The sequence below is a fragment of the Garra rufa genome, chromosome 21 (assembly GCF_049309525.1).
Source record: "Garra rufa chromosome 21, GarRuf1.0, whole genome shotgun sequence".
In the NCBI taxonomy this organism is placed as follows: Eukaryota; Metazoa; Chordata; class Actinopteri; order Cypriniformes; family Cyprinidae; genus Garra; species Garra rufa.
In genome coordinates, this window is record NC_133381.1 from 33,416,117 (window position 1) to 33,441,663 (window position 25,547).

General features: G+C 36.7%; 1 protein-coding gene across 1 annotated transcript; it reads left to right on the plus strand.

Moving 5' to 3' along the window:
- Nucleotides 1–25,277, plus strand: asxl2 (ASXL transcriptional regulator 2). The gene is made up of 12 exons (XM_073827221.1): nucleotides 1–146; nucleotides 4,829–4,911; nucleotides 6,377–6,485; nucleotides 8,951–9,095; nucleotides 11,889–12,007; nucleotides 15,213–15,330; nucleotides 17,029–17,169; nucleotides 17,249–17,409; nucleotides 17,500–17,596; nucleotides 18,264–18,369; nucleotides 20,248–20,890; nucleotides 22,405–25,277. The coding sequence occupies exons 1-12, from the start codon at nucleotides 90–92 to the stop codon at nucleotides 24,244–24,246; spliced, it is 3,621 nt and encodes a 1,206-aa protein (XP_073683322.1). The 5' UTR covers nucleotides 1–89; the 3' UTR covers nucleotides 24,247–25,277.
- The last annotated feature ends 270 nt before the right edge of the window (nucleotides 25,278–25,547 follow it).

The window sequence follows — 25,547 nt, forward strand, 5'->3', positions numbered from 1 at the left end:
GGCAGAGATGGCAGGTCTTGCACGGTAACTAAAGCAACAGCAACACTTTGAACAGCACCCAGGTCGATTTTTCGCGACCGAGCGCAGACATGAGGGAACGACAAAAGAAGAAAAAGGGGAGGACGTGGGCAGAGGCCGCCAAAACGGTAAAACCGAAGACTTCTTGAGCGTTTGTTTAGCTTGTTTTCGCCTTGTGCTCCCACTTGTACAACTGTGTTTATGAGTTCATGACCCGCTGTTGTAGGCGAAGTATTGCGTATGCATGTCGGGGCCTGGTTTCGCTTGGTGTTGTCAAAGTGCATTTACCATACACTACCAAGCGTGACATAACACATGCATGAAATGCTTTTCACCATAATTACCTACCATTTATGAACTTTTGATCTAGGTGGTGATTTCATGAAGCGTCTGTAGCGTGACGTTCGCGTCCGTTGCTAGCTCGAGCGAGGCAGCTTAGCGCGCGTATAGACTAGTGACACTTCGCTGGGTTAGCCAGTTAGCTTAGCTCACCTAAACCTGCAGAAACAACCCAGTACTGCCATTAACCTAACAATATGACCGTAGTTTTGAATTCGTATGTGTTTTCGCCAATAAAAGAGCATAATCATAGTTCGCTTGAGTATGTTTTGTCTGTAGACATCGCCAGCTTGTCAAACACAGCTTGTTTACTTATAGACGGCCGTATTTTTGTGATACCTTGAATTAGCGGAACTCCCCGCATTGCTGTTGAATATAACTTCAGACTTAGGTTGTATTATGCGACACATTACGTTTTTACAATGTAACTGAACAGTGTGTGTCTAAAGACATACAAGTGTCCCTTCAGGACTTTAAACTAAAGTTTCATATATATTCACAGCTTCTGCTTATGCACCTGTTTTGCGAATCCGATTTGTGAACCAGTCTTCTAGTATCGGTCAACAACGAATCTGACTTAACCGTTTATTTACGAATTGCTCTGAATCAAACATTATTTAGACATGTCTAACTCCAGGTGACCAGGTCAACAGCTAACCCACATATCTGACGAAGAACATGTCTAATTCGAAATGAAAGAAAGTTAGATAACACGTTACAAAAAGGATCATTAGTGAACATGAACTAAGAATGAACAATGCTTATACAGCATTTATTAATCCTAGTTAATGTTAATGTCAGCATTTACTAATGCAATATTAAAATCACAATTTTTTTGTGATTTAGTTATTTGTTAACATTAGTTAATGCATTAGTTAATAACATTAACAAATATGATTAAACAGTGTAATAAATGTATTGTTCATTGTTTGTTCATGACAGTTATTACATTAACTAATGTTAACAAATAACATGTCATTGTAAAGTGGTACTGAAAGTTAAAAAAGAAGGTTTGCAATATGGCGATTACACCAAATAAGCTTATTAAACTTAAGTCAGTATGAAATGGAAATGAACCATGTCTGTTTTATAAATGCATGTTATTTTATTGTAAAAAGTTTATGTATTTCATAATCTTAATCGAAATCAAACTCTTTTTTTATTTATTATTAATCAATCAACAGATAAATATACAATATAACAGAGTAATAACCAACAGTTGAAACAAAAACCAACAACTCGGTCTTCTCTTTGGTAACGTATGCTCATTTATGAGGATTTGCACACATTGTTTTTAACTAAAAATTAAAAAAATGATCTATCTATTTCTATGGCATGCATTTTGAGTAGTTTTTGTGGATCTGTGTAAACCGGAAAGTTTTAAAAATGTTGTCATCTGTACACAACACTTTAAAAAACACACAAAGAAAATCTTCAGTTTTTAGTACACCATTGTAGAGTAAACGCAAGCTTAAAGCGTTCATCTGCCTCGACTTTTGAGTGCAGCACCCACATCTCAACATCCAGTCAACAACCGATGCATACACAGTCGAGGTCAAAAGTTTACATACACCTTGCAGAATCTGCAAAATGTTAATTATTTAACTTTAACCCGCTGTTCTTCTGAAAAATCCTTTAGGGCAACGATGCATTAAGAGCTGAGGGGTGAAAACTTTTTGAATTCAAAGATAAGGGCTAAATTTTGCTTGTTTTGTCTTCTGGGAAACATGTACTTATCTACTGTAACTTCTGAAAGGTAGTACTACACAAAACAAATATGATGAATAGGCAAAATAAGAAAAAAATGTACACATCCTCATTCCGTTCAAAAGTTTACACCCCGGCTCTAAATGCATCGTGTTTTCTTCTGAAGCGTCAGTGAGCGTTTAAACCTTTTGTAATACCTGAATATGAGTCCCTCAGTTCTCCTCAGTGTGAAAAGATGGATCTCAAAATCATACAGTCATTGTTGGAAAGGGTTCAAATACACAAAATTGCTGAAAACCCAAAGAATCTGTCTGACCTGAAGGACTTTTATGAAGAACAGCATGCAGTTCACGACAAACAAAAGATTTACAAAAAACTATCACTAAACAAAACAACAACAACACAGTATTAAGAATCAAGTGTATGTAAACTTTTGAACAGTCATTTGTATAAATTAAACTATTATTGTCTCTTGTGGACTATATGGGAAGGTCTTTTATCTGAAATATCTAATTCAGGTTAGTAATAAATAAAAAATAACATTTTTGCATTTTGTATGATCCCTCTTATTTTGCTAAAATAATGAACAGTTTGCAGATTCTGCAAGGTGTATGTAAACTTTTGACTTCAACTGTACCAAGTGCCCACTTGGGTTTCTTATTCAATAATCCACTGCACTCGGATGTAAATCACACAACAAAATATCCGTTGCTACTTCCATCTCATTGTGGCTTCAATTGGAAAATTTTTTTTAATAAACTGTATGTGCCTACAAAAAATATACTCATTTGAGGAAATGAGTCAGACCTTTCATTATTAGTAAAAAATAATACAGACTAATAGCTGTCACCAGTGGGTATTTTTCAAACTAAAGGTTAATGGGGAAACTACTGAACTGCAGGTGTACCACAGTAGTGGTTTCTATTTATATACTGTATCTATTTCTATTTATCTATTTCTATTTGCTATTTCTTACATATTATAATATACTTTACTATAATAAATCTAAAGCAATCAAACAACACAGTGGTGACAAAGGATAAGAGGAATCTTTATGCATGCATGCATGTCTTTGCATAAATAACATATATCAAACCTTATTAAAATGCTTTTTTTAAATAGTCTTTTAGGACATCTGCGTGCATCTGTTGTGCAAAAATGTCTGAGAAAGTTGTTTCTGAGAAACATTCTGACATCATGTAATTGCAGATGGTGAAACACCAGGGTTATTATTGCTAACTTAAACTAAAAGCATAAAAAGTCATTGTTTGAAATGAAATAAAACATTAAGAAAAAGCCAAACTTTTTTTTATTTCAGCTAGTTGCTAAGCCAGCTTTTCTTATTTTTTTTATATAATTTAAATTGAGGTACTAAAATAACTAAACCTTAAAATACATAAAAAATGACAAAAACACAACAGAATTACTAGAAGCCTAAAGGAGTAGTTCACTTTCAGAACAAAAATGTACAGATAATGTACTCACCCCCTTGTCATCCAAGATGTTCATGTCTTTCTTTCTTCAGTCGTAAAGAAATGATGTTTTTTGAGGAAAACATTTCAGGATTTCTCTCCATATAATGGACTTTGATGGTGCCATTGAGTTTGAACTTCCAAAATGCAGTTTAAATGCAGCTTCAAATGGCTCTAAATGATCCCAGCCGAGGAAGAATGGTCTAAATCTAGCAAAACGATCTGTTATTTTCTAAAATCATTTACAACTTATATACTTTTTAATCTCAAACGCTCGTCTTGCCTAGCTCTGCGTGAACTCTGTGTATTCCAGTTCATGACAGTTAGGGTATGTCGCAAAACTCCCTCTCATTTTCTCCTCCAACTTCAAAATCGCCCTACATCGCTGCAGAAGTACTGACCCAGTGTTAAAAATTGAACGTGCAAATAAAATCAAACACCCTTTACAAAAAAGGTAAAACAGCGATGTAGGACGATTTTGTAGTTGGAGTAGAAAATGAGATGGGAGTTTTTCGACATACCCTAACTGTCATGAACCAGAATACACCAGAGTATACACAGAGCTAGACAAGACAAGCATTTGAGGTTAAAAAGTATATAAATTGTATTTTCTTTTTTAAATAACCAATTGCTTTGCTAGATAAGACCCTTCTTTCCTCTTCTGTGATCGCTTAGAGCTCTTTGAAGCTGCATTTTGGAAGTTCAAACTCGGGGGCACCATAGAAGTCCATTATCTGGAGAGAAATCCTGAAATGTTTTCCCCAACATGAAGAAAGAAAGACATGAACATCTTGGATGAAAAGGGGTGAGTACATTATCTGTACATTTTTGTTCTGAAAGTGAACAACTCCTTTAAATTGAAAATCAGAGATCACTGAAATAACCCTGTATGGTGATTTTTGTCTAAGAAACTAGGTTTCATGTAAGCAAAAGCATGGAGTAACAAATGACTGAAATGAATGCAGGATGTGAGATCACATCGTCAGTGTGACACAGCAGGGCTGAAGCAGCTCTTGGGCCTCCATCCAGCAGCTGACTTCATGTGTGGCTAAAAGCCACAGATTACTTGGAATCTAAACTAAACGAAAAGTACCTCATCCAAACTAACACGTTTCTCTGACCCAGTCAGAAGTAGGTCAGTTGCACAGAGAGGGTTGTCAGTTTAACATTACTGTTTAATCGAAACTCCTTTTAGACTGACCATTAGATGTACCTCAGCCTTTCTCTGCGGCTGCTGCTATAGTGTGAGTCACTGCTGAATTGTTCACATGTTCCCGTAATGCTGTTCACAGGTGCTTGAGAAGTACCCCAACACACCGATGAGTCATAAAGAAATCCTGCAAGTGATTCAGAGAGAAAGGCTTAAGGAAATAAGGTGAGCATTTCTTTATTAAAATAGCAGTTACTTTATTACACACGTTATCACCTTACTACTCATAGTTCAGATTGTGCAGGCTGCCTCTGAACTGTACCACGTCATATACATCTTTTGTTTGTTTTTGGTTTGGCTTATCACATATCTAATTATCACATCTCTTTTTTTTGTTTCATTTCTCTGTTGTCTTCCAGAAGGTAAGATTATACAGTAGTACACCCTCCCCTCCAACTAACTAAAATCCATTAGCCAATCCCTATGCATGTTATTAACATGTCCCCAGTTGACACAGCATGCAAAGGGGCTCCCAAGAGCGAGGACCTAACGGCCGTGGCTTTGACCATAGTTCTTGTCCTCAGAAATGGCTAGTGGCTTGTGCTTCTGCCAGATTTGCTCTGTTAAAAGATGCTACATAATAGCTATGTACTAAATGTGTTTTAACCTTAAATCTGTTTTTATCATTGCAATTTATTTAGTTATGGACTAAAACTGTAATCAGTAGATTTTTAAAAATATAACACTCTTAGAAAAACATTTTTGAATTGAATTAAATCTGGTATAAGATAAAAATATATATATATTGGATGAAAAACTGAACATTCAAAATGTTGCATTGACAACTAACTGAAATATATTTTTAAGTTTAGGCACTGAATCACTAACTGCAAGTAAATAAAACTAAAACTGAACTGTCTGAAACCAAAACGTAATCAAAATTAAATATATTTAACCTAAGTAGTGATAAAAAACTAATAAACACAGAACAGAATAACTCAAGTTTAAACAAAAAATTAAAATGTAACTAAATATAAACATTATAAAAACAAAAAATTAAATTATGGCTACTTTAAAATATAAAATTTTGTATTATTAAAACAACTATGATAGTATATAAATAATAAAAAAACAGATCTTCCTTTCGCATACAAACTATAATTTACTTAAGTTTATTTATTATTTATTTTTGGCTTTACATTTACATTTATATTTTCTTTGCATACAATTGAAATATTTTTTGGATTGAAAGATTGTCTCAAAGTACTGAATTTTATGTATATTACTGTGTATATTATGTGCTGTGACAATTTCTCCTCAGTTGGTAGAAAAGAATGCATATTAAAATATTAGGGATATATATATGTTGTAATAATATATATATTACAGAAATAATGTTTGTAGTAGTTTGCATTATAGCAATTGAATTGAATTTTGCATATTTTACATTTTTGTTGCACAATTAGAAATATAACAGATAACAAATGACACTGTTTTTACATTTTTGTGCCCAGAAACTTTATATTTTTATTTAAATTTTACTTCATTTAAATTTACATTGACATACATGCACAAATGTCTGGAAATCAACCACTGAACTGTTATCTTTGTTGCAGATTTTCAGTTGTGTGAAGATGGTGATTGATTTAATCAGCTGATTTGTATTTATTTATTTTTTGTTAATTTTCAGTGGGACGTCGCCTCTTGCCTGTCTCAATGCCATGCTCCATACAAACTCACGCGGAGAGGAAGGGATCTTCTACAAGGTCCCCGGTAGAATGGGAGTCTATACACTGAAGGTAAACATACTTAACCAGAACCAGAATCTCACTACAGCTTTCATAGAATAAATGTTTCATACCTGAGCACAGTTCCTGTAGCTCAACATGGTGCTTGCATCACTACAATCATAGATTCAATTTTAAGAAGATATACCGAGTGCAACAGTTGGGTTCTGGAAATAAAAACTCATTCATTTTTTTCCCATTAGAAAAGTCATTTTTAATGATAACATGTAAACCTGGCCTGTTGTGAGCTCCAAGGTTACTGATGCTATATGATTTTCTTAAAGCATCTGTTCGGATTATTTTTAAAGGGGTTCTATTATGGTCTTTTACAAAGTCTTTATTTTATTTTGGGGGTGTACTAGTACATACTAGAAATAATGCAAAAAACGCAATATTTTTTACATAATTTACATTATTATAATAGCTTTCTCCCCAAGCTAGCACAAATGGCTCGATTAGTTCCAGGTTTGATGAAGGTCCACCTTCCAAAAAACGAAATTGTGTTGTGATTGGTTAGCAGTCCCACTGTGTTGCAATTGGCGAACAGCTTAGACAGCGTTTTAGTGCTGCTACGCCCCTTCCCAAAGCAGCAAGTTCCATGTACAACTGTTAGTCCAAGCTAGATTAAAGTGATTCTTACATTTTAAATTTGTATATTTTTCTTACAAAAACACATTAGATCACTAAAGGAGGCTTTTACTGACCCCTCCGGAGCCATGTGAGGCACTTTTTATTATGGATCGACTTGTTTTGGACTGATGGAGAGAAACACCAGTCTATGCCAAGATTATTTTTAATATAACTCCGATTGCATTCGTCTGAAAGATAGAAGTCATATAAACCTAGGATTCATGAAGGGTGAGTAAATAATAGGCTACAGTAGTGTTGGTCCTATCCACACTTCGTGCCAACTGCACACTGGCTAAAATTCAAAAAGTGAAAAAGCATAAAAGGAGCCCTTTAAAATTTTTATATTAAAGGAAGGCTCATTTTTCAACTCCCCTAGAGTTAAAAAGTTCAGTTTTACCATGATCTCCGGGTCTAGCGGTAGCACTTTTAGCATAGCAAAGATCATTGAATCTGATTGGATCGTTAGCATCTCGCTCAAAAATGACCAAAGAGTTTAGATATTTTTCCTATTTAAAACTTGACTTTTCTGTAGTTACATCATGTACTAAGAGTGATGGAAAATGAAAAGTTGTGATTTTCTAGGCCGATATGGCTAGAAATTCCGGCGTAACAATAAAGGAAATTCTCTGCCGTAGCAGTCCCCAAAATAGTCCCCAGGTTCCAACTTCCAACATGACCGACACTAAGTTTGTGTTAACTAAGGGGCCGTTCACATGAAGCGTCTTTTGCGCACGCAAGTTCGTTATTTCAAATGGAGATGCGCGGCTTGCGCGCGCATAATGGAAGCGACGCAGTCGCGACGCGCACGCGGTGCGACGCTTGTTTTTTCGGGCGCGTCCGCGCCGCATCGAGATAAAAACATCTCAACTTTTCAGAATGCTGCAAACGCACCGCAGGTCATGTGACATGAACTAACCAATTAGCTTCATCCTTTCCCTTAATAGCATTGAAAGCACTGCCAAGTCGGAGAAACAGCTTATCATGGCTGTACAGGAATTAACATTTTTACATAAATTTAATAACAGAGCTACTGCAAACGATTTTTAATGCTGAAAATCCATTTATCCTTTGCTGAAACTTCCGCGTATTTATGGAGAGCGCAGGTCATGGTTGCTTAGCAACGACAGACGCTTCCGGAGCGCAAGCGCCTGAGCGCTTTGTTGATAAGAAGGAAAGCTGCGCGCCTAGTGTTTTCCACGTGTTTTTAGGCGCGACATGTGAACGGCCCCTAAGTTAGCCTATTTTCAGGTGCTGCATAATATCATTGCGTCTGCTGCACCCATGGTATAGCAGCAAAGTTCCTTGATTATTACGCCGGAATGAGAGTATAGTTCCTAGCTGTATCTCAACTTTTCATTTTCCATTGGTTTTAGTGCACGATGTGGGGTCCAGTTTTAAATAGTAAAAATATCGAAACTCTTTGGTCATTTTTGAGCGAGATGCTAACGGTCTGATCAGATTCAATGATCTAAGCTCAGCTATGCTAAAAGTGTTACCACCAGAGCCGGAGATTGACTGATTGAATTTGAAATTGGTAAAACTCAACTGTTTAACTTTAGGGGAGTTGGAAAATGAGCCTGTTTTCAAAAATAGTGGTGTGTTGCTTCAAACAGCAATATTTGTTGTAAAAAACTACATTTCCCATGATGCTTTAAAAAAGTCATCCAATCAGAGAGTCGCTGTAACCAAATTGCACCAGATTTCTGCATATTTATGCTCTACATATTCCTAATGGTCTATTAAATGTATTAATTAACATTAACTGTTTGATCAGATTCAAATGAGCTGTTTAATGGAAATGAGTATTTGCCATGTGATGAGTATGGTTTATGTTTGTATGTGAGCAGAAGGACATTGGAGATGCGGTGAAGGACATGTCAGAAGATGCTTCAGAGGACAGCAGTGATAACATGTCTGATACCAAATGCACAGAAAATACCAGCACCACTACCTACAGCAAAGATGGACGCAGAGGAAGGTGGAAGAGGAGAGGTACTGCATTTTATGAATTCTGAACAGCCATTTTTAGAGCTGGAGTGGGCCATTTTTGCACCCCTAGTGTCACTAAATAGAACTGCAGAAATAATAGTCACTTTCAAACAGGTTTCCTGAACATTCTGCCAGTCTTGGACTGCTAAAACAATGAGCAATGATATTTCCAAAGTGCTACTACTTCTATATTTAGGGGAAATTTATACACAGATTACTTGTTTCTTTATACTGAACTAGAATAGAAAAAAGTAGATTAACATATTTGTGACCCTGGACCACAAAACCAGTCTCAAGGAGCACGGGTATATTTGTAGCAATAGCCAAAAATGCATTGCATGGATCAAAATGATTGATTTTTCTTTTATGCCAAAAATCATTGGAATATTAAGTGAAGATCATGTTCCATGAAGATATTTTGTAAATTTCCTACCATAAATATATCAAATCTTAATGTTTGATTAGTAATATGAATTGCTAAGAACTTAATTTGGACGTTTAAAGGCGATTTTATCAATATTTAGATTTTTTGCACCCTCAGATTTCAGATTTTCAAATAGTTGTATCTCAGCCAAACATTGTTCAGACCTATGTATAACTTTCAATTTCAAACCATAAGTCACTTTTGCTCACCAAGGCTGCATTTATTTGTACCAAAATATATAAAATGTACCAAAATTGTTTTGCAATTCAAATTCATTGTTTTATATTTTAATAAACTTTCAAATGTAATTTATTCCTGTGATGACAAAGTGGCATTTTTAGCAGTCTTTACGCCAGGCTTCAGTGTCACATGATGTTTTAGAGATATTTGTAATATGCTGATAGGCTGCTCAAAAACATTTGTATTATTTATTATTTATGTATATTCATGTTGTGCAGCTTGATATTTTTGATGGAAACCATGGTGCGATTTTTCTTTGATCAATAGAAATTTCAAAACAACAGCAATTTATTTGAAAAAGAAATGTTTCATAACATTAAACATGTGTTTACAAAATGAAAATGTATCCTTGCTTTAATGCGTCCCTTCTGAAAAAAATATTGATTTCTTTAAAGAAAAATTATACTAACCCAGAAGTTTTAAAAAGCAGTATTTTGTAAATAATATGTATTAACAAATATGTGACCCTGGACCACAAAACCAGTCTTAAGTAGCATGGCTATATTTGTAGCCAAAAATACATTGTATGGGTCAAAATGATTGGTTTTTCTTGTATGCCAAAAATCTTTAAAGAGTAAAGATCATTTTCCATAAAGATATTTTATAAATTTCCTACTGTAAATATATCAAAACTTAATTTTTGATTAGTAATATGCATTGCTGAAACAATTTTAAAGGCGATTTTCTCAATATTTAGATTTTTTTTTGCACCCTCAGATACTTGATTTTTAAATATTGTAAAATCCTAACAAACCATACATCAATGGAAAGCTTTGTTATTCAGCTTTCAGGTGATGTATAAGTCTCAATTTTGAAAAATTGACCCTTATGACTGGTTTTGTGGTCACATATATTGAAATATTTATGCTCTACAGCTGACATATTCTAGTGGATAATCAGGTTTAAAAAAAAAAAAAAAAAACATTTTTATGGTTGTTTGTTATGGTTGTGCCTTTTGAAATATCTTGTATTAATTTAGTAGAACATTTATTGAGGCTTCGTCCAAATGTTTTTTAGAGGGTGTATTGTGTTACAACAGTCTGTAACATCCACACAATGTAAAAATAGCTTGATATATTAATTAGAAGATGATTATTATGATGTTTAAAGAACAATGGACAGTGCAAATGACCTATATATATAGGATAGTATAATGGTACAATAATTTAACAATAGTGAATAAGACATACACAAAGTGTATTTTTATACAATATGTACACAAAAAAGCAGGTGGCTAAGCTAACATATAATTAAAATCTAATAATTTGAAGAAATACAATTGTAGTTCAATTAAATCACTCTTATCATGACGCATGCCATGTGTTGCGGGATGGACTATTAAGATTACATTCCGAACCATGAATGCGCAACTCATACGCTGACTGTATGATATGTATAAATGATAAATGACCTCACATCTTAGTTTAGGTGTGACCCGTTCATGTCAAAATCATCACTGAATGCAAAACACCCTTTTAACAGGAAATTCAACTTTTTTTTTGATACCACTTCCTCCTATACAGTATATGAGAGAGTAGTGTGAAGCTAACTAAACAAACGCAGGTCTTGTCTCAATTCATCCTGCAGAAACTAAGTATTTGAAAGTAATGCACTCTAACAGAGTGAAATCATGCAGAACCAAGTACTGTAAGTAAGAGTTTCATCTTAACAAGCTTAAACCTAAAAACTGTGAGTTGAGAAAAAGCAGATTGTTGTGTCAGAGAAAAAGAAACTAACTCAAAAACCAGGAAACAATTATTGCAGTGGCAGCATATTATTCATAGGAATTAGTTTCATCGAGTGTTGTCTTTTTAAAAACACCCATCCTTTTTATAAATGTGCTTGGATGACCGTATAGTTCAATTACAGCGAAACACATTGTGTTTTCATTTTCAGGGGTTCTGTTCTGATCTCATTTGCTAAATTTGTAAATGTGTTTTTATGCCTTGCAGACTTTCTGCAGATTTAAATGTGTCACAAAGGAAGGTTGCAAAAGTGTGTGTATAATCATGTGCTTATATTGTACTTTTCAATGTGTTTGCAAACTTTTAAAATTTAAAATTGCCCTTTTAAAATGTGTGTGGTGTTGGTGCAAACATGAAACTAATGAATTTCTTTCCTCTCATTTTCAGTGCCAGCAAAACTGCAATCTCAGCCATCCTCACCACAGTCCCGCTGTTCATCTCCATCAGTCTCAAGCAGCAAACTCATGTCCCCATCACAGAAACACAGCAAGAAGGCCCTCAAACAGGTACTGGCATTTAAACGTATTATTTCTGCTTAGTTACCAGGTTATAAATAATAATTATTGTAACATAGGGGTCATTTTTTTTATTGTATATTTTATATTACGATACATATCACATATTAGTAGTTTCTACAAGAAATGCTTTACATACACTGTATTGCCAAAAGTATTGGGACACCTCTTCTAATAAACAGGTTTGACTACTTTCCATGAGTACAAATCTTAATGTTTAGCAGTGTTGTTTTTGACAACCATCTTAGATTTAGTCTTAGTCTTAGTCTTTTGGACTAAAATGGTTATTAGTTTTAGTCAAATTTTAGTCACTTCTATATGTGATAGTTTTAGTCCAATTTTAGTCGACGAAAAGTCAAGAAGGTTTTAGTCTAGTTTTAGTCGACGAAAAGTCAAAAAGGTTTTAGTCTAGTTTTAGTCAAAAAAGGGGGGAAAAGTAGTCTTTTAACAAATTAATGTAGGTCAGTAAGTATTTTGCTGTTGGGTAGTGTCACTTATAAGTTCTGAAAATAGCAGATCTATAGTTCAACACAATGTGAGCTTCCGGATCGACTATTTTTTACCAATAATTACAATAATGAAGGAATGTTTTAAAACATAAAAGACAAACAAAGATGGAATGCTAAAACGGCTTGCCATACTAGAATGGCAAAGAGCATTTAATGCTAAAACGGCTTGCCATAGCAGCAGGTACTTTTTTCGGTTTTAATTGGCATGCACAATAAGCAGAAATGTCATGCATTTTAAACGTCTGACGGACCACCCACTAACATTTTCGTCTATTCTCGTCTCGTCAACGAAAAATCACACACGTCTCGTCATGTTTTAGTCATCAACGAGCCATTTTTATCTCGTCATCGTCTCGTTTTTGTCATGGAAAAAAGTGGCATCAACGAAATGATTTCGTCATCGTCATCGTTGACGAAAACAACACTGATGTTAAGCATAATGATATTCAGGGGTATTGTATGATTTTAATTTTGTAGCAACAGTTTGGACAGGACCCTTTTCCTATTTTAACATGACAGTGCATCTGTGTATAAAGCAAGGTTCAAAAAGAAATGATTGATTCAGTCAATGTGGAAAAACGTGACTGGTCTGCATAAAGCCAAGTCCTAATCCCAGCTGAACACCTCTGGTGTGACTGTAAATGCAGACCTTGAGCCAAAAACTCATCACCAATAACCAATGACTTGTACAGATGGGTACAGTCAACAAACAGTCCGAAACAACAACAGAGATGGAAACAATGTAATGTTTACATTATTGGTGCCACAGTTTTGGAACTGCTTTTTTCTGTTCTAAAGAAGGGGGTGTCCCAATATTTTTGTCCATTTACATTTAGACATTTAGCAGACACTTTTATCCAAAGCGACTTACAAAAGAGGACAATGGAAGCAACCAAAATCACTAAAAGAGCAATAACATGCAAGTGCTATGACAAGTCTAACGCAGTACACGTATCAAGGTTTTTTTTTATTATATAATAAATAAAAAGAAAATAGGTAGAAAAATACAAGAACAGAGAAGCTAGTGTTAGGTTTTTCTTTTTAAGAAAACAAGCAGTAAGTAAATGAATAGAGTATTTAAAAAAAAATAGAATTAGAATATAGGGTGCTAGAGTTAGAGGGTCAAATAAAGATAGAAGAGATATGTTTTTAGCCGATTCTTGAAGATGGCTAAGGACTCAGCTGTTTGGATTGAGTTGGGCAGGTCATTCCACCAGAAGGGTACATTTAATCAACGCAAGCTTCTAGAGGGCACATAAGTCTGAAGTAATGAATTTAGGTAAAGGGGTGCAGAGCCAGTGGTGGTTTTGTAGGCAAACATTAATGCTTTGAATTTTATGCGAGCAGCTATTGGTAGCCAGTGCAAATTGATGAAGAGAGGTGTGACGTGCGTCCTTTCGTCTTATTAAAAATTAATGCAGCCACATTCTGGATTAATTGTAAATTAATTGTCCATATAGTGAATGTACAAGTCATTGGTGTTTGTTGATGAGTTTTTGGCTCAAGGTCTGCATTTAAAGTCACACCAGAGGTGTTCAGCTGGGATTAGGACTTGGTTTTACCAGATCAGTCAAGTTCTTTCACACTGACTGAATTTATAGTTTCTTTTTGAACCTTGCTTTATACACAGATGCATTGTCATGTTAGAATAGAAAACTGTTGCGATAAAATTGGAAGAACACAATACCCTAGAATATAATTATATGCTTAAACATTAAGATTTGTACTCATGGAAATGACTAAAGTAGTCAAACCAGTTCATCAGAAGGGATATAGTGTAGTAAACAGAGAGTTCACCTAAAAATGAAAATTCGGTCATTAATTACTCACCTTCTTGTCGTTCCAAACCGTAAGACCTTTGTTCATCTTCAGAACACAAATTAAGATATTTTTGATAAAATTCAAGAGGTTTCTGACGCAATTGACAGAAAGGTAGTAAGGACATCATTAAAAAATAGTCCAAGTGACATCAGTGGTTCAACCGTAATGTTATGAAGCTATGAGAATACTTTTTGTTTCCTCTGCGCACAAAAAGTATTCTCGTAGCTTGATTACATAACAGTTGAACCACTGATGTCACATGGACTATTTTAATGATGTCCTTACTACTATTCTGGGATTGAACATGATAGTTGTGTTGCTGTCTATACAGGATCAGAAAGCTCTTAGATTTAATAAAAAATATCTTAAATTGTGTTCTGAAGATGAACGAAGGGTTTGGAATGAAATGAGGGTGAGTAATTAATGATAGAATTTTCATTTTTTGGTGAACTATCCCTTTTAAAAAATATGGTAATGTCTATTTGGATAATCAGTGAATTAAAAACAAATAAAAGGTAATTAATCTAATTATATTATTTTCTTTTCTTTTTTTTTTTTTAATTGGAACTTAATTAATGGAAAAAATTAAGGTCAAACGTATTAAGACACCAAATTAAAAACAAAAGTTGTTGTTGTTGCCCTCATGTATAAATAGAGTAAAGCCATGATATATTAAAATCTCAATTCGGTTGTTGCACAATATGAACTGTCATGCAATCCAAGACCTGCTGTGATACTAATCCGTTGGCTTGTTTAAACCTTGAGCTGTTGAGACCCCCTGTGCTCTTTGTTTACATAGCAGTAACCTATGTTATGTAACTGGTGGGTTTATGGACATTTTCATTTTTGCTGTGCTTCTTTTATAGGCACTGAAACAGCAGCAGCAGAGGAATCAGCGGCGGCAATGTGGAATCCCTAACACCTCCAGCCCACGACTGCTCCTCAAGACTGTCAAAGACATGGCTCACGACTCCTCCAAATCCTGTACATACAGTATTTGATGTGATTTTCAATGTGAATTTTAAATGGTACCCTGAGTATTAAGACTTGTATGGCTTAATATAACGTAAATTATGTCTCTTACTGAAATATGTAGTAGAAAACCCATGTAAGGTTTATATGTTTTGTACATATTTTAGACTATGGGGTGTGCCATTATTTCAATGATGTGAAATGGTTGCACTCGGTGAGCTACCGCCCAGTGTTGTTTTCGTCAACGATGACGATGACGAAATCATTTCGTTGACGCCACTTTTTTTCATGACGATAACGAGACGATGACGAGATAAAAATGGCTCGTTGATGACTAAAACATGACGAGATGTGTGTGAGTTTTCGTTGACGAGACGAGAATAGACGAAAATGTTAGTGGGTGGTCCGTCAGACGTTTAAAATGCATGACATTTCCGCTTATTGTGCATGCCAATTAAAACTTAAAAAGTATCTGACGCTATGGCAAGCCGTTTTAGCATTAAATACTCTTTGCTGTACTAGTATGGCAAGCCGTTTTAGCATTCCATCCTTGTTTGTCTTTTATGTTCTAAAACATTCCTTCATTATTGTAATTATTGGTGAAAATAGTCGATCCGGAAGCTCACATTGTGTTGAACTATAGGTCTGCTATTTTCAGAACTTATAAGTGACACTACCCAACAGCAAAATACTTACTGACCTACATTAATTTGTTAAAAGACTACTTTTTTCCCTTTTTTTGACTAAAACTAGACTAAAACCTTTTTGACATTTCGTCGACTAAAACTAGACTAAAACCTTTTTGACTTTTCGTCGACTAAAATTGGACTAAAACTATCACATATAGAAGTGACTAAAATTTGACTAAAACTAAGAAGCATTTTAGTCCAAAAGACTAAGACTAAGACTAAATCTAAGATGGTTGTCAAAAACAACACTGCTACCGCCTCTACCTGTTGCTATTTTTACCACAACACAATTCGGAATACAATGTACAATGTTCACAGCTGCTGAAAGAGCTTACAGGTGGCGATGGATATCCAAATATAAACCAAATGCCGTACCATCGATTTTCCACACGAGGAGTCTAAATGCCTCCAGATATCGAGTGAAATTCGCGCTGAGAAACTCCTTCAGTGGCTATGGCGTCATAACAAGTGTCTGCGTGTTTACATCCTGCTAGGATGGCATCTAGCGTTTCTTGTCTCTGCCGTTTGTAAGCTCTTTCAGTAGCTGTGGTCTACTAAAAGCCTCAAAGGCATCAGGGCAGAAGTGGAGAGAACAAAGACGTGGGTCTTTAGGAAGTTTTATTCGTCAACAGGCATCTTCCTATTCTTTTCTTATCACTAGGAAAGCAGTTAAGACTTACACTGCTTCTCTTGTTACCCTTCGACTGAAAATTACAACCAAAAGCCTCACAATGTGTCATCAAACCAGTATGTATTTTCGCAGTTGCACCAGTAGCTCACCGAGTGCACCCCCTTTTGTCCAAAATATGTATAAAACGATGTTGATTTCTTAAATAACTTAATGTTTAATGGGTTTTCTACTACATATTTCAGTAAGAGACATCATTTAAGTTATATTAAGCCACACAAGTCTTAATACCCAGGGTTTCCTTTAAGCATTTTAAAGCATGCACTTGGCCAGTAATTTATATTCATGTAAATACAAAAGAAATATGAACAAGTATGTCTCTGCTTGCTCTAGCCTGGGAGCTGAAACAGACAGAGCGCTGCCCTGCCAGTCCACAGAACTCTACCTCCAGCTCATCCTCCTCTGTCAAAGCAGATGTGTGCCACACGACTGGCGCCCGTAAGGTATCTCAGCGCTCCAGTCGGCTCAGCGCCAGTGAGTATCGTCACAGATCAGTGCAATTCGTGTCAACACGTGAGATGCTGTAACTGATCCCACCGCCTTGGATTTTCAGGACAACTGAGGCGTACCAAGTGTGAGATAGATGTTGAGACACCAGATTCCATTCTTGTCAACACCAACCTGCGAGCGCTCATCAACAAGCACACATTCTCACTGCTGCCTACGGATTGTCAACAGAAGCTTCTTAAGATGCTGCCTGAGGTTGACCAGCAGGTAGTGAAAGACACAAGAACCCTGTGGTGTTGAACCTACAGTATGATTTTGTGGATCATGAATCTGATTATTATTGATAATACTTCACAGGCTAGTCTGGATGGTGCGTTGAAGGTGACCAGCTCTGCCTTGAACAATGAATTCTTCACATCAGCAGCACAATCTTGGAAGGACAGGCTGTCAGAGGGTCAGTTGTTGTCCAGATTTTTTGTTTTGCTTGCATTGCTCTTGAACAGCAGTGGTCTGGAAATTTAAAGGGGTAGTTCACCTAAAAATTTAAATGTTGTCATTAATAATTAGTAATTACTCACTGTCATGTTATTCCAAACTTGTAAGACCTTGGTTTATCATTGGAACACAAATTAAGATATTTGTAATGAAATTTAAGAGCTTTCTGATTCTGCGTAGACAGCAACACAACTGACACATTCAAGGCCCAGAGCGCACGTTGAAGACTGGCATGGAAGAGAAAAAATTGTTGAACAAAGTCGTTGTTTTCATTTTCTTTGTGCAAAAAAAGTATTCTTATAGCTTCAAAACATTATGGTTGAAGCACTAATGTCACATGGACTATTTTAACAAAGTTCTTACTACCTATCTGGGCCTTGAATGTATCAGTTGAGTTGCTGTCTACGTAGGATCAGAAAGCTCTCTAATTTTATCAAAAGAAAAAAAACGGTCGTACGGGTTTGGAACGACATGAGGGTAGTAATACATGACAAAATTTCCATTTTTGGGTGAGCTATACATTTTTATTAAAAAAATAAAAATTCTTTAGGAGCAGCACATTTTACAGTGTAATAAGCACATTTGTCTTTAATATTTGTGTGACTTATGCAAGACTGTGTTCTCAGGTGAGTTCACACCAGAGCTGAGACTCAGAATGCGGCAAGAAATTGAGAAGGAGAAAAAGGTGGAGCTTTGGAAAGAGCATTTCTTTGAGAGCTACTATGGTGAACAGTAAGTCAGCCACCAGACCTTATTTAAATACTAAAAAAAGAAAATCAGAGAGTATGGTGTAGGTCAGGGGTGTCCAATTCTGGAGGGCCAGCTGGTTTAAGTTTGCTTAATTAGGGCGGTTAATTTTTTTTTGATGAACTATTAATTATTATTAATTATTTTTGCTCAAAATTATAATCACAATTATTGTTGTCATTTGAGAAATTAATTTTTACATTTCAGGTATTGCACTTTCACCATCAAGCACAAATCAACAGAATGTAGAAATCATATACATTTTATTAATATTTTACCTCATCTAGTGTACTGATTTATTATAGGCTATTTAATATATAAATCAATATCAAATACTAAAATTTCTCTCTACATTAGGAAAACTTGTAAAAACAAGCCAAAATAATATAGCTGCAAGCAGTGATTACTGAAGTTCAAGCGCTTTAAGGCATTTAAGCACATATGAAAAAAGACAATATGTAGCAAGCCTTTTTTTGCAAATACAGTTAATTTACCATATAAATATTATGTTTTGTAATGTTTATGACTGTTTTAGTGCCAGCTGTCGTCCGTTCTCATTAAAACTTTGCATGCTTGTTTAGAATCACCGGTCGCAGGTGCTCACCAGGTTTTGTGAAGTTTTGAGTTTTTTTTCACAGTTTATAGGATTTTGGGTAAATTCGGACAGGCCCCTTTTCTAAACGACCCACGTTATAGCTTCCTAAATGGTAAATTTAGAGATTTTTTAAATAATTATTGACCTACAAAGAACTGTTCTGCATTGTTTTTCTCCAGATCCAGACCTAGAACTATTTTGCAAAATAAGTTTGACATTTTCTCAATCATTTAACAAATGATTTGATTGACAGCAGTGGTTCTAGAGGCAAAGTTGTCCGTAATGAGGAGCTCTGCCACACGATATGAATATCGCATGTATCGGACGAAAAACCTAGGACTCGTTCTCAAAAGCAGTTTTTTTTCAAAAAATCCAAAATACCCAAAAATTTCATGATAGAATCTGAGGCAAGCACTTTGTCCGGCATGAGCCAAGGATTCTAACGACATAAGACACTTGAGCCTGCGATATTCATATAATATGACAGAACTCCTCATTACAGACAACTTTGCCTCTAGAACCACTGCTGTCAATCAAATCATTTGTTAAATGATTGAGAAAATTAAAAAAAAACTTCTTTTGCAAAATAGTCCTAGGTTTAGGAGTTATGAGCGATTTCGTACTTTTGATCACTGTTGCACCCCAGTCAGGCTGATTTGGGTTAGCCTTGGTGACGTTGTCAGTGGTGTGTTTGTCGTGTTTTCAGATTATCATTGGAGCTTCTGTACTGTCATGTGCGCATGGTGGCCAAATTGCAAAATTTAAACAAAACACTGAGCAGAAAAAATATCCTTTTAACAGAGAAGCCCTGATTTTGATATCTGACAACTGCACACAAGAAAACTTCCATAGTAAAGACATGTACAGCAGTCCATAATAAAAAAAAGTTCTATGAAAATAATTTTGACTTTTTAAAATACATTTTATTTATGATATATCATATTGATATAGTCACAGTTATCGTTTATTAACCTTATTGTCGTCTCGTCATCTCGTTTTAGTCTTGGGAAAAAAGGTTAACAAACATTTTTCATCATAGTTTTTGTTAACAAAATTAACACTAATTAGGGCTGGTGTTAAACTGTAGCATAATGTGGTCCTTCAGGAGCAGAATTGCATGCTCCTTCCATGCCCTAATTTTGGCATTGTGAAGCCTGAAAATTGATGGAAAATTGGTTAGTGGGTCACTAGTTTAATGTATCATAGGTGACGTTTATTTTTGAGGTCCTTTTTTTTAATATTCTCTAACTTCTTGCTTTTAATTTCAGATCTGGACTGAGTATAGAGGAATCCAGAGAGCTTACAGAGGAGAGGAGTGTTCCCGAACCAGCTAAAAACACAGTCCTTTCAGAAAAGCCAGAGACAGTCAAAGAGTCTCACAAGGTAAACCCGGTGGCAGGGGTCATCCACATGGAGTTGAGATCCAGAGATGTGAAATCAACAGTAACACATGCCCCGACCGAAGAGCCAGTCAAACCTCCTGCTCCAGAGCAATCACATTTATCCTTAGACACGAAAAAGGATGCACAGGAAGAACCGATTCCAGAATCCTCTGTTCAAACAGCAGTGGAACCCAAACCTAGCAGTGAAAAAGCACTGGAGAACGAGATCACGTGTAAAAGCCCAACATCTCCTTTGGAAGCAGCAGTCACCTGTTTGAAAGGAAAGGAGACGCAAACCCCTAAAGATGAAAGTCCTGTTGCTGAGGCTGAACAAACAGTAATGGAAACTAATATGGCTGGATCCCCAGTAACTGCTGTCACATCTGAGCCTCTAAAAAGAAAAATCTCTAGTGAACAGGATACAGAGCCCAGAACAGAGAAGAAGCCCCGTGTTGCCTCATCAGAAGTGTCATCCACAGTGACAGCTAAAGAAAAAGAGCAGAGAGTACCTCGAGTACCTCCGCTCAAAGTAAGTTTTTGGTTTTTTTCTTTTGAAGACACCCCGAGCCTTAAAGGGACAGTTCACCCCAAAAAGAAAATGGTTGTTAAAACTTTACATTGAAGGGATAGCTATGATACAAAACAGACATTTTTACGAAGTCTGTTTTCAGTGTGTACAATGTACAGTGTGCGTCTTCTGCTTGTTAACAAGGCGTAGCACATCTGGGTTCTAAGACAGCATTACACAAAAAGTATTCAGGTAGCTTCATAACAATATTCAACAATTTCTTCTCTTCTGTGTCAGAAGAGAAGTGTCGTCTCTTTGAACGTTTTAAGTCGCGTTGCTGTCTATGCAGGGTCAGGAAGCTCACGGATTCCATAAAAAATATCTTAATTTGTGTTCAGAAGATGAATGAAGGTCTTATGGGTTTGGAATGACATGACAGTGAGTAATTAATGACAGAATTTTCATCTTTGGGTGAACTATCCTTTTAAGCAGTGTTGTGTCTACACCAGATGAGATCAATGCAATGCATCAGAACCCATTAGAATTATTGGAATTATTTCTGACACAAATGATAATTGGATTTGGAATGTGTGCTTTGGTGTTAATCTGATGACAATGGTCACGCCTAGTGTAGAACATGAAGTTACATGTCATATGTACAGTACCTATATGAATGATGCAGGTGTGGCTGATGTATTGTCTGACTTGTTGAGGAGAGGATTTGCCATCGCTTTTCTAAGCAATCAGACTTATATACAACCACCTGGAACTCTCTAGCAAACACCTAGGCGTGCTCTAGGAATTCTAAACGGGTTAAAAGGTTAGTTCACCCAAAAATGAAAATTCTGTCATTGATTACTCACCCTCATGTTGTTCCAAACCAGTAAGACCTTCGTTCATCTTTGAAACACAGTTTAGGATATTTCTGATGAAATCCGAGAGATCTCTGACTCTCCCATAGACAGCAAGGGTACTACCATGTTCAAGACCCAGAAAAGTACCAAGATGATCGACTGTAATTTTACAAAGCTGTGAGAATACTTTTTTGCACAAAGAAAACATAAATAAAGACTTTATTTCACGAAAATGTGGAATAAAGTCTTTATTTTTGTTTTCTTTGCGCAAAAAAGTATTCTCACAGCTTCGTAAAATTACAGTTGAACCACTGATGTCACATGGACTACTTTGTTGATCATCTTGGTACTTTTCTGGACTTTGAATGTGGTAGTACCCTTGCTGTCTATTGGAGAGGCAGAGACCTCATGGATTTTATCAAAAATATCTTAAATTTTGTTCTGAAGATGAAAGAAGGTCTAATGAGTTTGGAACAACATGAGGGTGAGCGATTAATGACAGAACTTTTCTTTTTGGGTGAACTATCCCTTTAAACCGCTAAAAAAAAACATGGAATTAAATATGGAATTTGTCCATACAAACAACTTTAGAAAATCTAAAAATCAATTTGTTGCTGCATTAAATGCTAACTTCAGTGGAACTTTCACTCTCATAGTAACACTCAGATTCTCTCTTTGCAGATCCCAGTGTCAAGACTTTTCTCTGCGCCTGCGTCTACTGAGCAGGTATCTCCAAGGACTCCCGTTCCCGTTCCGTTGACACCCCCTAGCGTTCGACCCGGTCGCACCGGTGCACGCACTCTAGCTGACATCAAGGCAAAAGCCCAGTTAGCACGCGCACAGCGCGCTGCAGCAGCAGCAGCCGGGTCGTCTTCCTCAGTGGGAACCGGCTCAGTTGGAGGTACCTCAACACCCTCTCCAGCTCGGTCCCTGTCCGAAGATTTTTCACCAGCAAGCAGCAGAAGTCAATCTGTGTCGCCTATAAAGCTAAGCTCTGGATCTCCAGCTTCTGAAGGCACAGTGACTCTCTCACAAACCTCTCCTTCCTCAGGTTCCACTGGACACGCAGACCCTGGTTTTGCACAAGCCTTCACTGCAAGCCAGGGTTTTTTAAAAGATAATCGCTCTTCGATGGGGTTGCAAACCACTCGGTGTACGTTGAACCCAATGGGGAAGGATCAGCATAACCTCCTCAGTCCTGGGGGGACGCTAGAACCTTTAAGTCAGGCAGGAAATGTGACTGTCGTAAACGCAATTGCACAAAACCAGAGACCACAGCAGACACCTTTTTCAGCGACCAAGCCGAGCTCTTCAATCCCAGCAAATAATCCTCTGGTCACCCAGCTTCTTCAAGGTAAAGAGGTTCCCTTAGAAAAGATCCTCCCAAAGCCCCTAGCCAAGGTGGAGGTTCAATCCGCAGCCAATTCTGCAAGAGATAAAGGGAATCTTGGTACCACCACTGCTGGGTTCAAAAAAGATAGCTCAACATACCATGAAGATGCCAACAAAGTTGGGAACCAAGTTCCTTTTGGTATACAAGTCAGAACTATGGACAGGTTGGTCAAAGTTGGCACTCCAAACCAGATGCTTCATCCACTTAGGCACAAATGTGAGCAGAAGAACACCAGCTCCAATTGTCAACCCTCCCAATTTCAGTCCTGTCAGTTAGGTCACCTTGAGAGTAGCCATGACCAGAGTGTCCATCTAGGCATCTTTGGACGTAAAAGGGTATCCAAACCAGCTATGACAGGACACTACCTCCTCAATGTCTCCACATATGGTAGAACATCCGAGAGCAGCAAACGGCCCCACCTGAGTAGTAATACAAGCACTGCCCTTGCCAACCTGAAGAAGGAGAAAATCGAAGTAGAGGACAGTGGGAAAGCATCTCAAGGACACCTGAATTTCCCAAGGGTCAAAGTGGAACAGCAGGGATGTGTCATAAACAAACCAGATGATGGTTTGACACCTCAACTCTGCTCTGATATAAAGTCTGAATCTCCATCACTGAGTTGTTTGTCCAGCAAAGACGAAGGCAGCACTTCTATTAGAACCAAAGAAACATGCTCCAGAGCGCAGCTTGATATGTGCAACAGTATGCAGGGTAAAACAGAGCCATATCAGTTAGGTGACTGTCACCAACGCACGTTCTTGTCTCAGAAAGCCCATAATGGACCTCAGTATGGTGGCACTATCAGCATGTCTGTCCCTCATACACTGGCTGACACTCCAACTTCTCCCACTGTGTCCTGCAGCGGTGACGGCGAAACGGCTGCTGGAGGTGTGATGTCTTTTTCCGTCACCGTCACTGCCATACCTGCCGGTCACCTACTGGATCAGAACAGTCAGGGTGAGAGCTCACCTGAGCAAGCCTTTATGGAAACCTCTGGGATGGAGGACGTCCAATCAAAGTGCTACTGTCGGCTGAAGGCAATGATTATGTGCAAGGGATGTGGCGCATTCTGTCACGATGATTGCATTGGTCCATCCAAACTGTGTGTCTCGTGTTTGGTGGTACGATAATGGTCATGAGGATGAACTGCTACTTGTTTATTCGCTCATTCAAAACGAAGCAATCACTGCAGTGAGGGTAACAGAAATGTTACGACGCACTCGCTCTGGTAACCCGTTCATGTATCCGTTGTCATTTGAGAGGCAAGCTGTTGCTGTATGGGGGGAATTCACTAAGAATGAATTGTGCCCGCTAATAGTGCTGTTTATTTGCACATACCTTCTGCTTTGTTTTGGCGGCCCATTCAGGAGTTACGCAAATCAGGTTACATGGCCAGCAAAAACTTAGTTGTGGCGAATACTGGGACTGTTCAGTATGGTTGTGCTAGTGCAATCCAGGCTCTTTAAAGCACTCGACTACACTGTATGTCTGGATATGCGCCGTGCTTTTCTCTATTATTTGCAGTTTCGGCGCTCCAAGCGCCTGGTTAAACTGGATTGTGGGTGCTTAGTGAAAACGCTGCAGGTTTTTGCGCTAAAATGCAGCATGCTACTGTTTAGTGAATTCGCCCCTTTGTTTTCCTTAACAGCACAAACAAATAACATTCTAGAAGATGAGGTATGAAAAACGTGCAATGCCGAGTAATACTTCCTCTCGTTTATTGAGCACCTTGTTTTAGACTCGAGACTCAATATTGAGTAGTGGCAATATTTAAGGCTTGTTCTATTTCTGTTCTATTTTTGTATAATTTTAAAAATGGAAATGAAAATACTACTATTTTTGTAGATGTTCAAAATTATGATTCCCCCACTTCTCAAATTTCGGGTCTTTTACACACAACTCACATTAGTTTATGGAAGCACATTTCCGCCATTGAATAAAAAAGGTAGTTGCGAGTTTTTATCTCACAATTGAGACTTTTTTTTCACATAATTGCAAGTATGCATATCGCAATTATGACTTTTTTTTCAGTATTGCATGATATATACTTGCGCTTTTGATTTTTTTCTCTGATATAAACTGAAATTTCTGAGAAAAAAGTCAGAATTATGAGTTTATATCTCATCAATTCTGACTTTATTTCTCTGAACTGTGACTTTATTTCGCTGGATTTTTTTTTTCATTGGAAGTGCGAGTTTACATCTCCCAATTGGGACTTTTTTCTCTCGGAATTGCACAATATAAACTTGCAATTATGACTTTTTAAGAATTGCATAATATAACCTTGCAATTGTGAGAAATAAAGTCAGAGTTCTGAGATATGAACTTGAAATTCTGAGGAATAAAATTCTATTTTTTTTTTTTTTCAAATTTATTTCTCAGAATTGTGACTGTTTCTCAGAATTGCAAGTTTTTTTTTGCAATTGCAAAT

What these genes read in the sequence shown, in the direction of transcription:
- asxl2 (XM_073827221.1), top strand. Translation starts at nt 90, where the DNA reads ATGAGGGAACGACAAAAGAAGAAAAAGGGGAGGACGTGGGCAGAGGCC. An exon ending in GGGCAGAGGCCGCCAAAACG is followed by an intron (nt 147 to 4,828) that starts GTAAAACCGAAG and finishes TGCTGTTCACAG; the next exon opens with GTGCTTGAGAAGTACCCCAA. An exon ending in GCAAGAAGGCCCTCAAACAG is followed by an intron (nt 12,008 to 15,212) that starts GTACTGGCATTT and finishes CTTCTTTTATAG; the next exon opens with GCACTGAAACAGCAGCAGCA.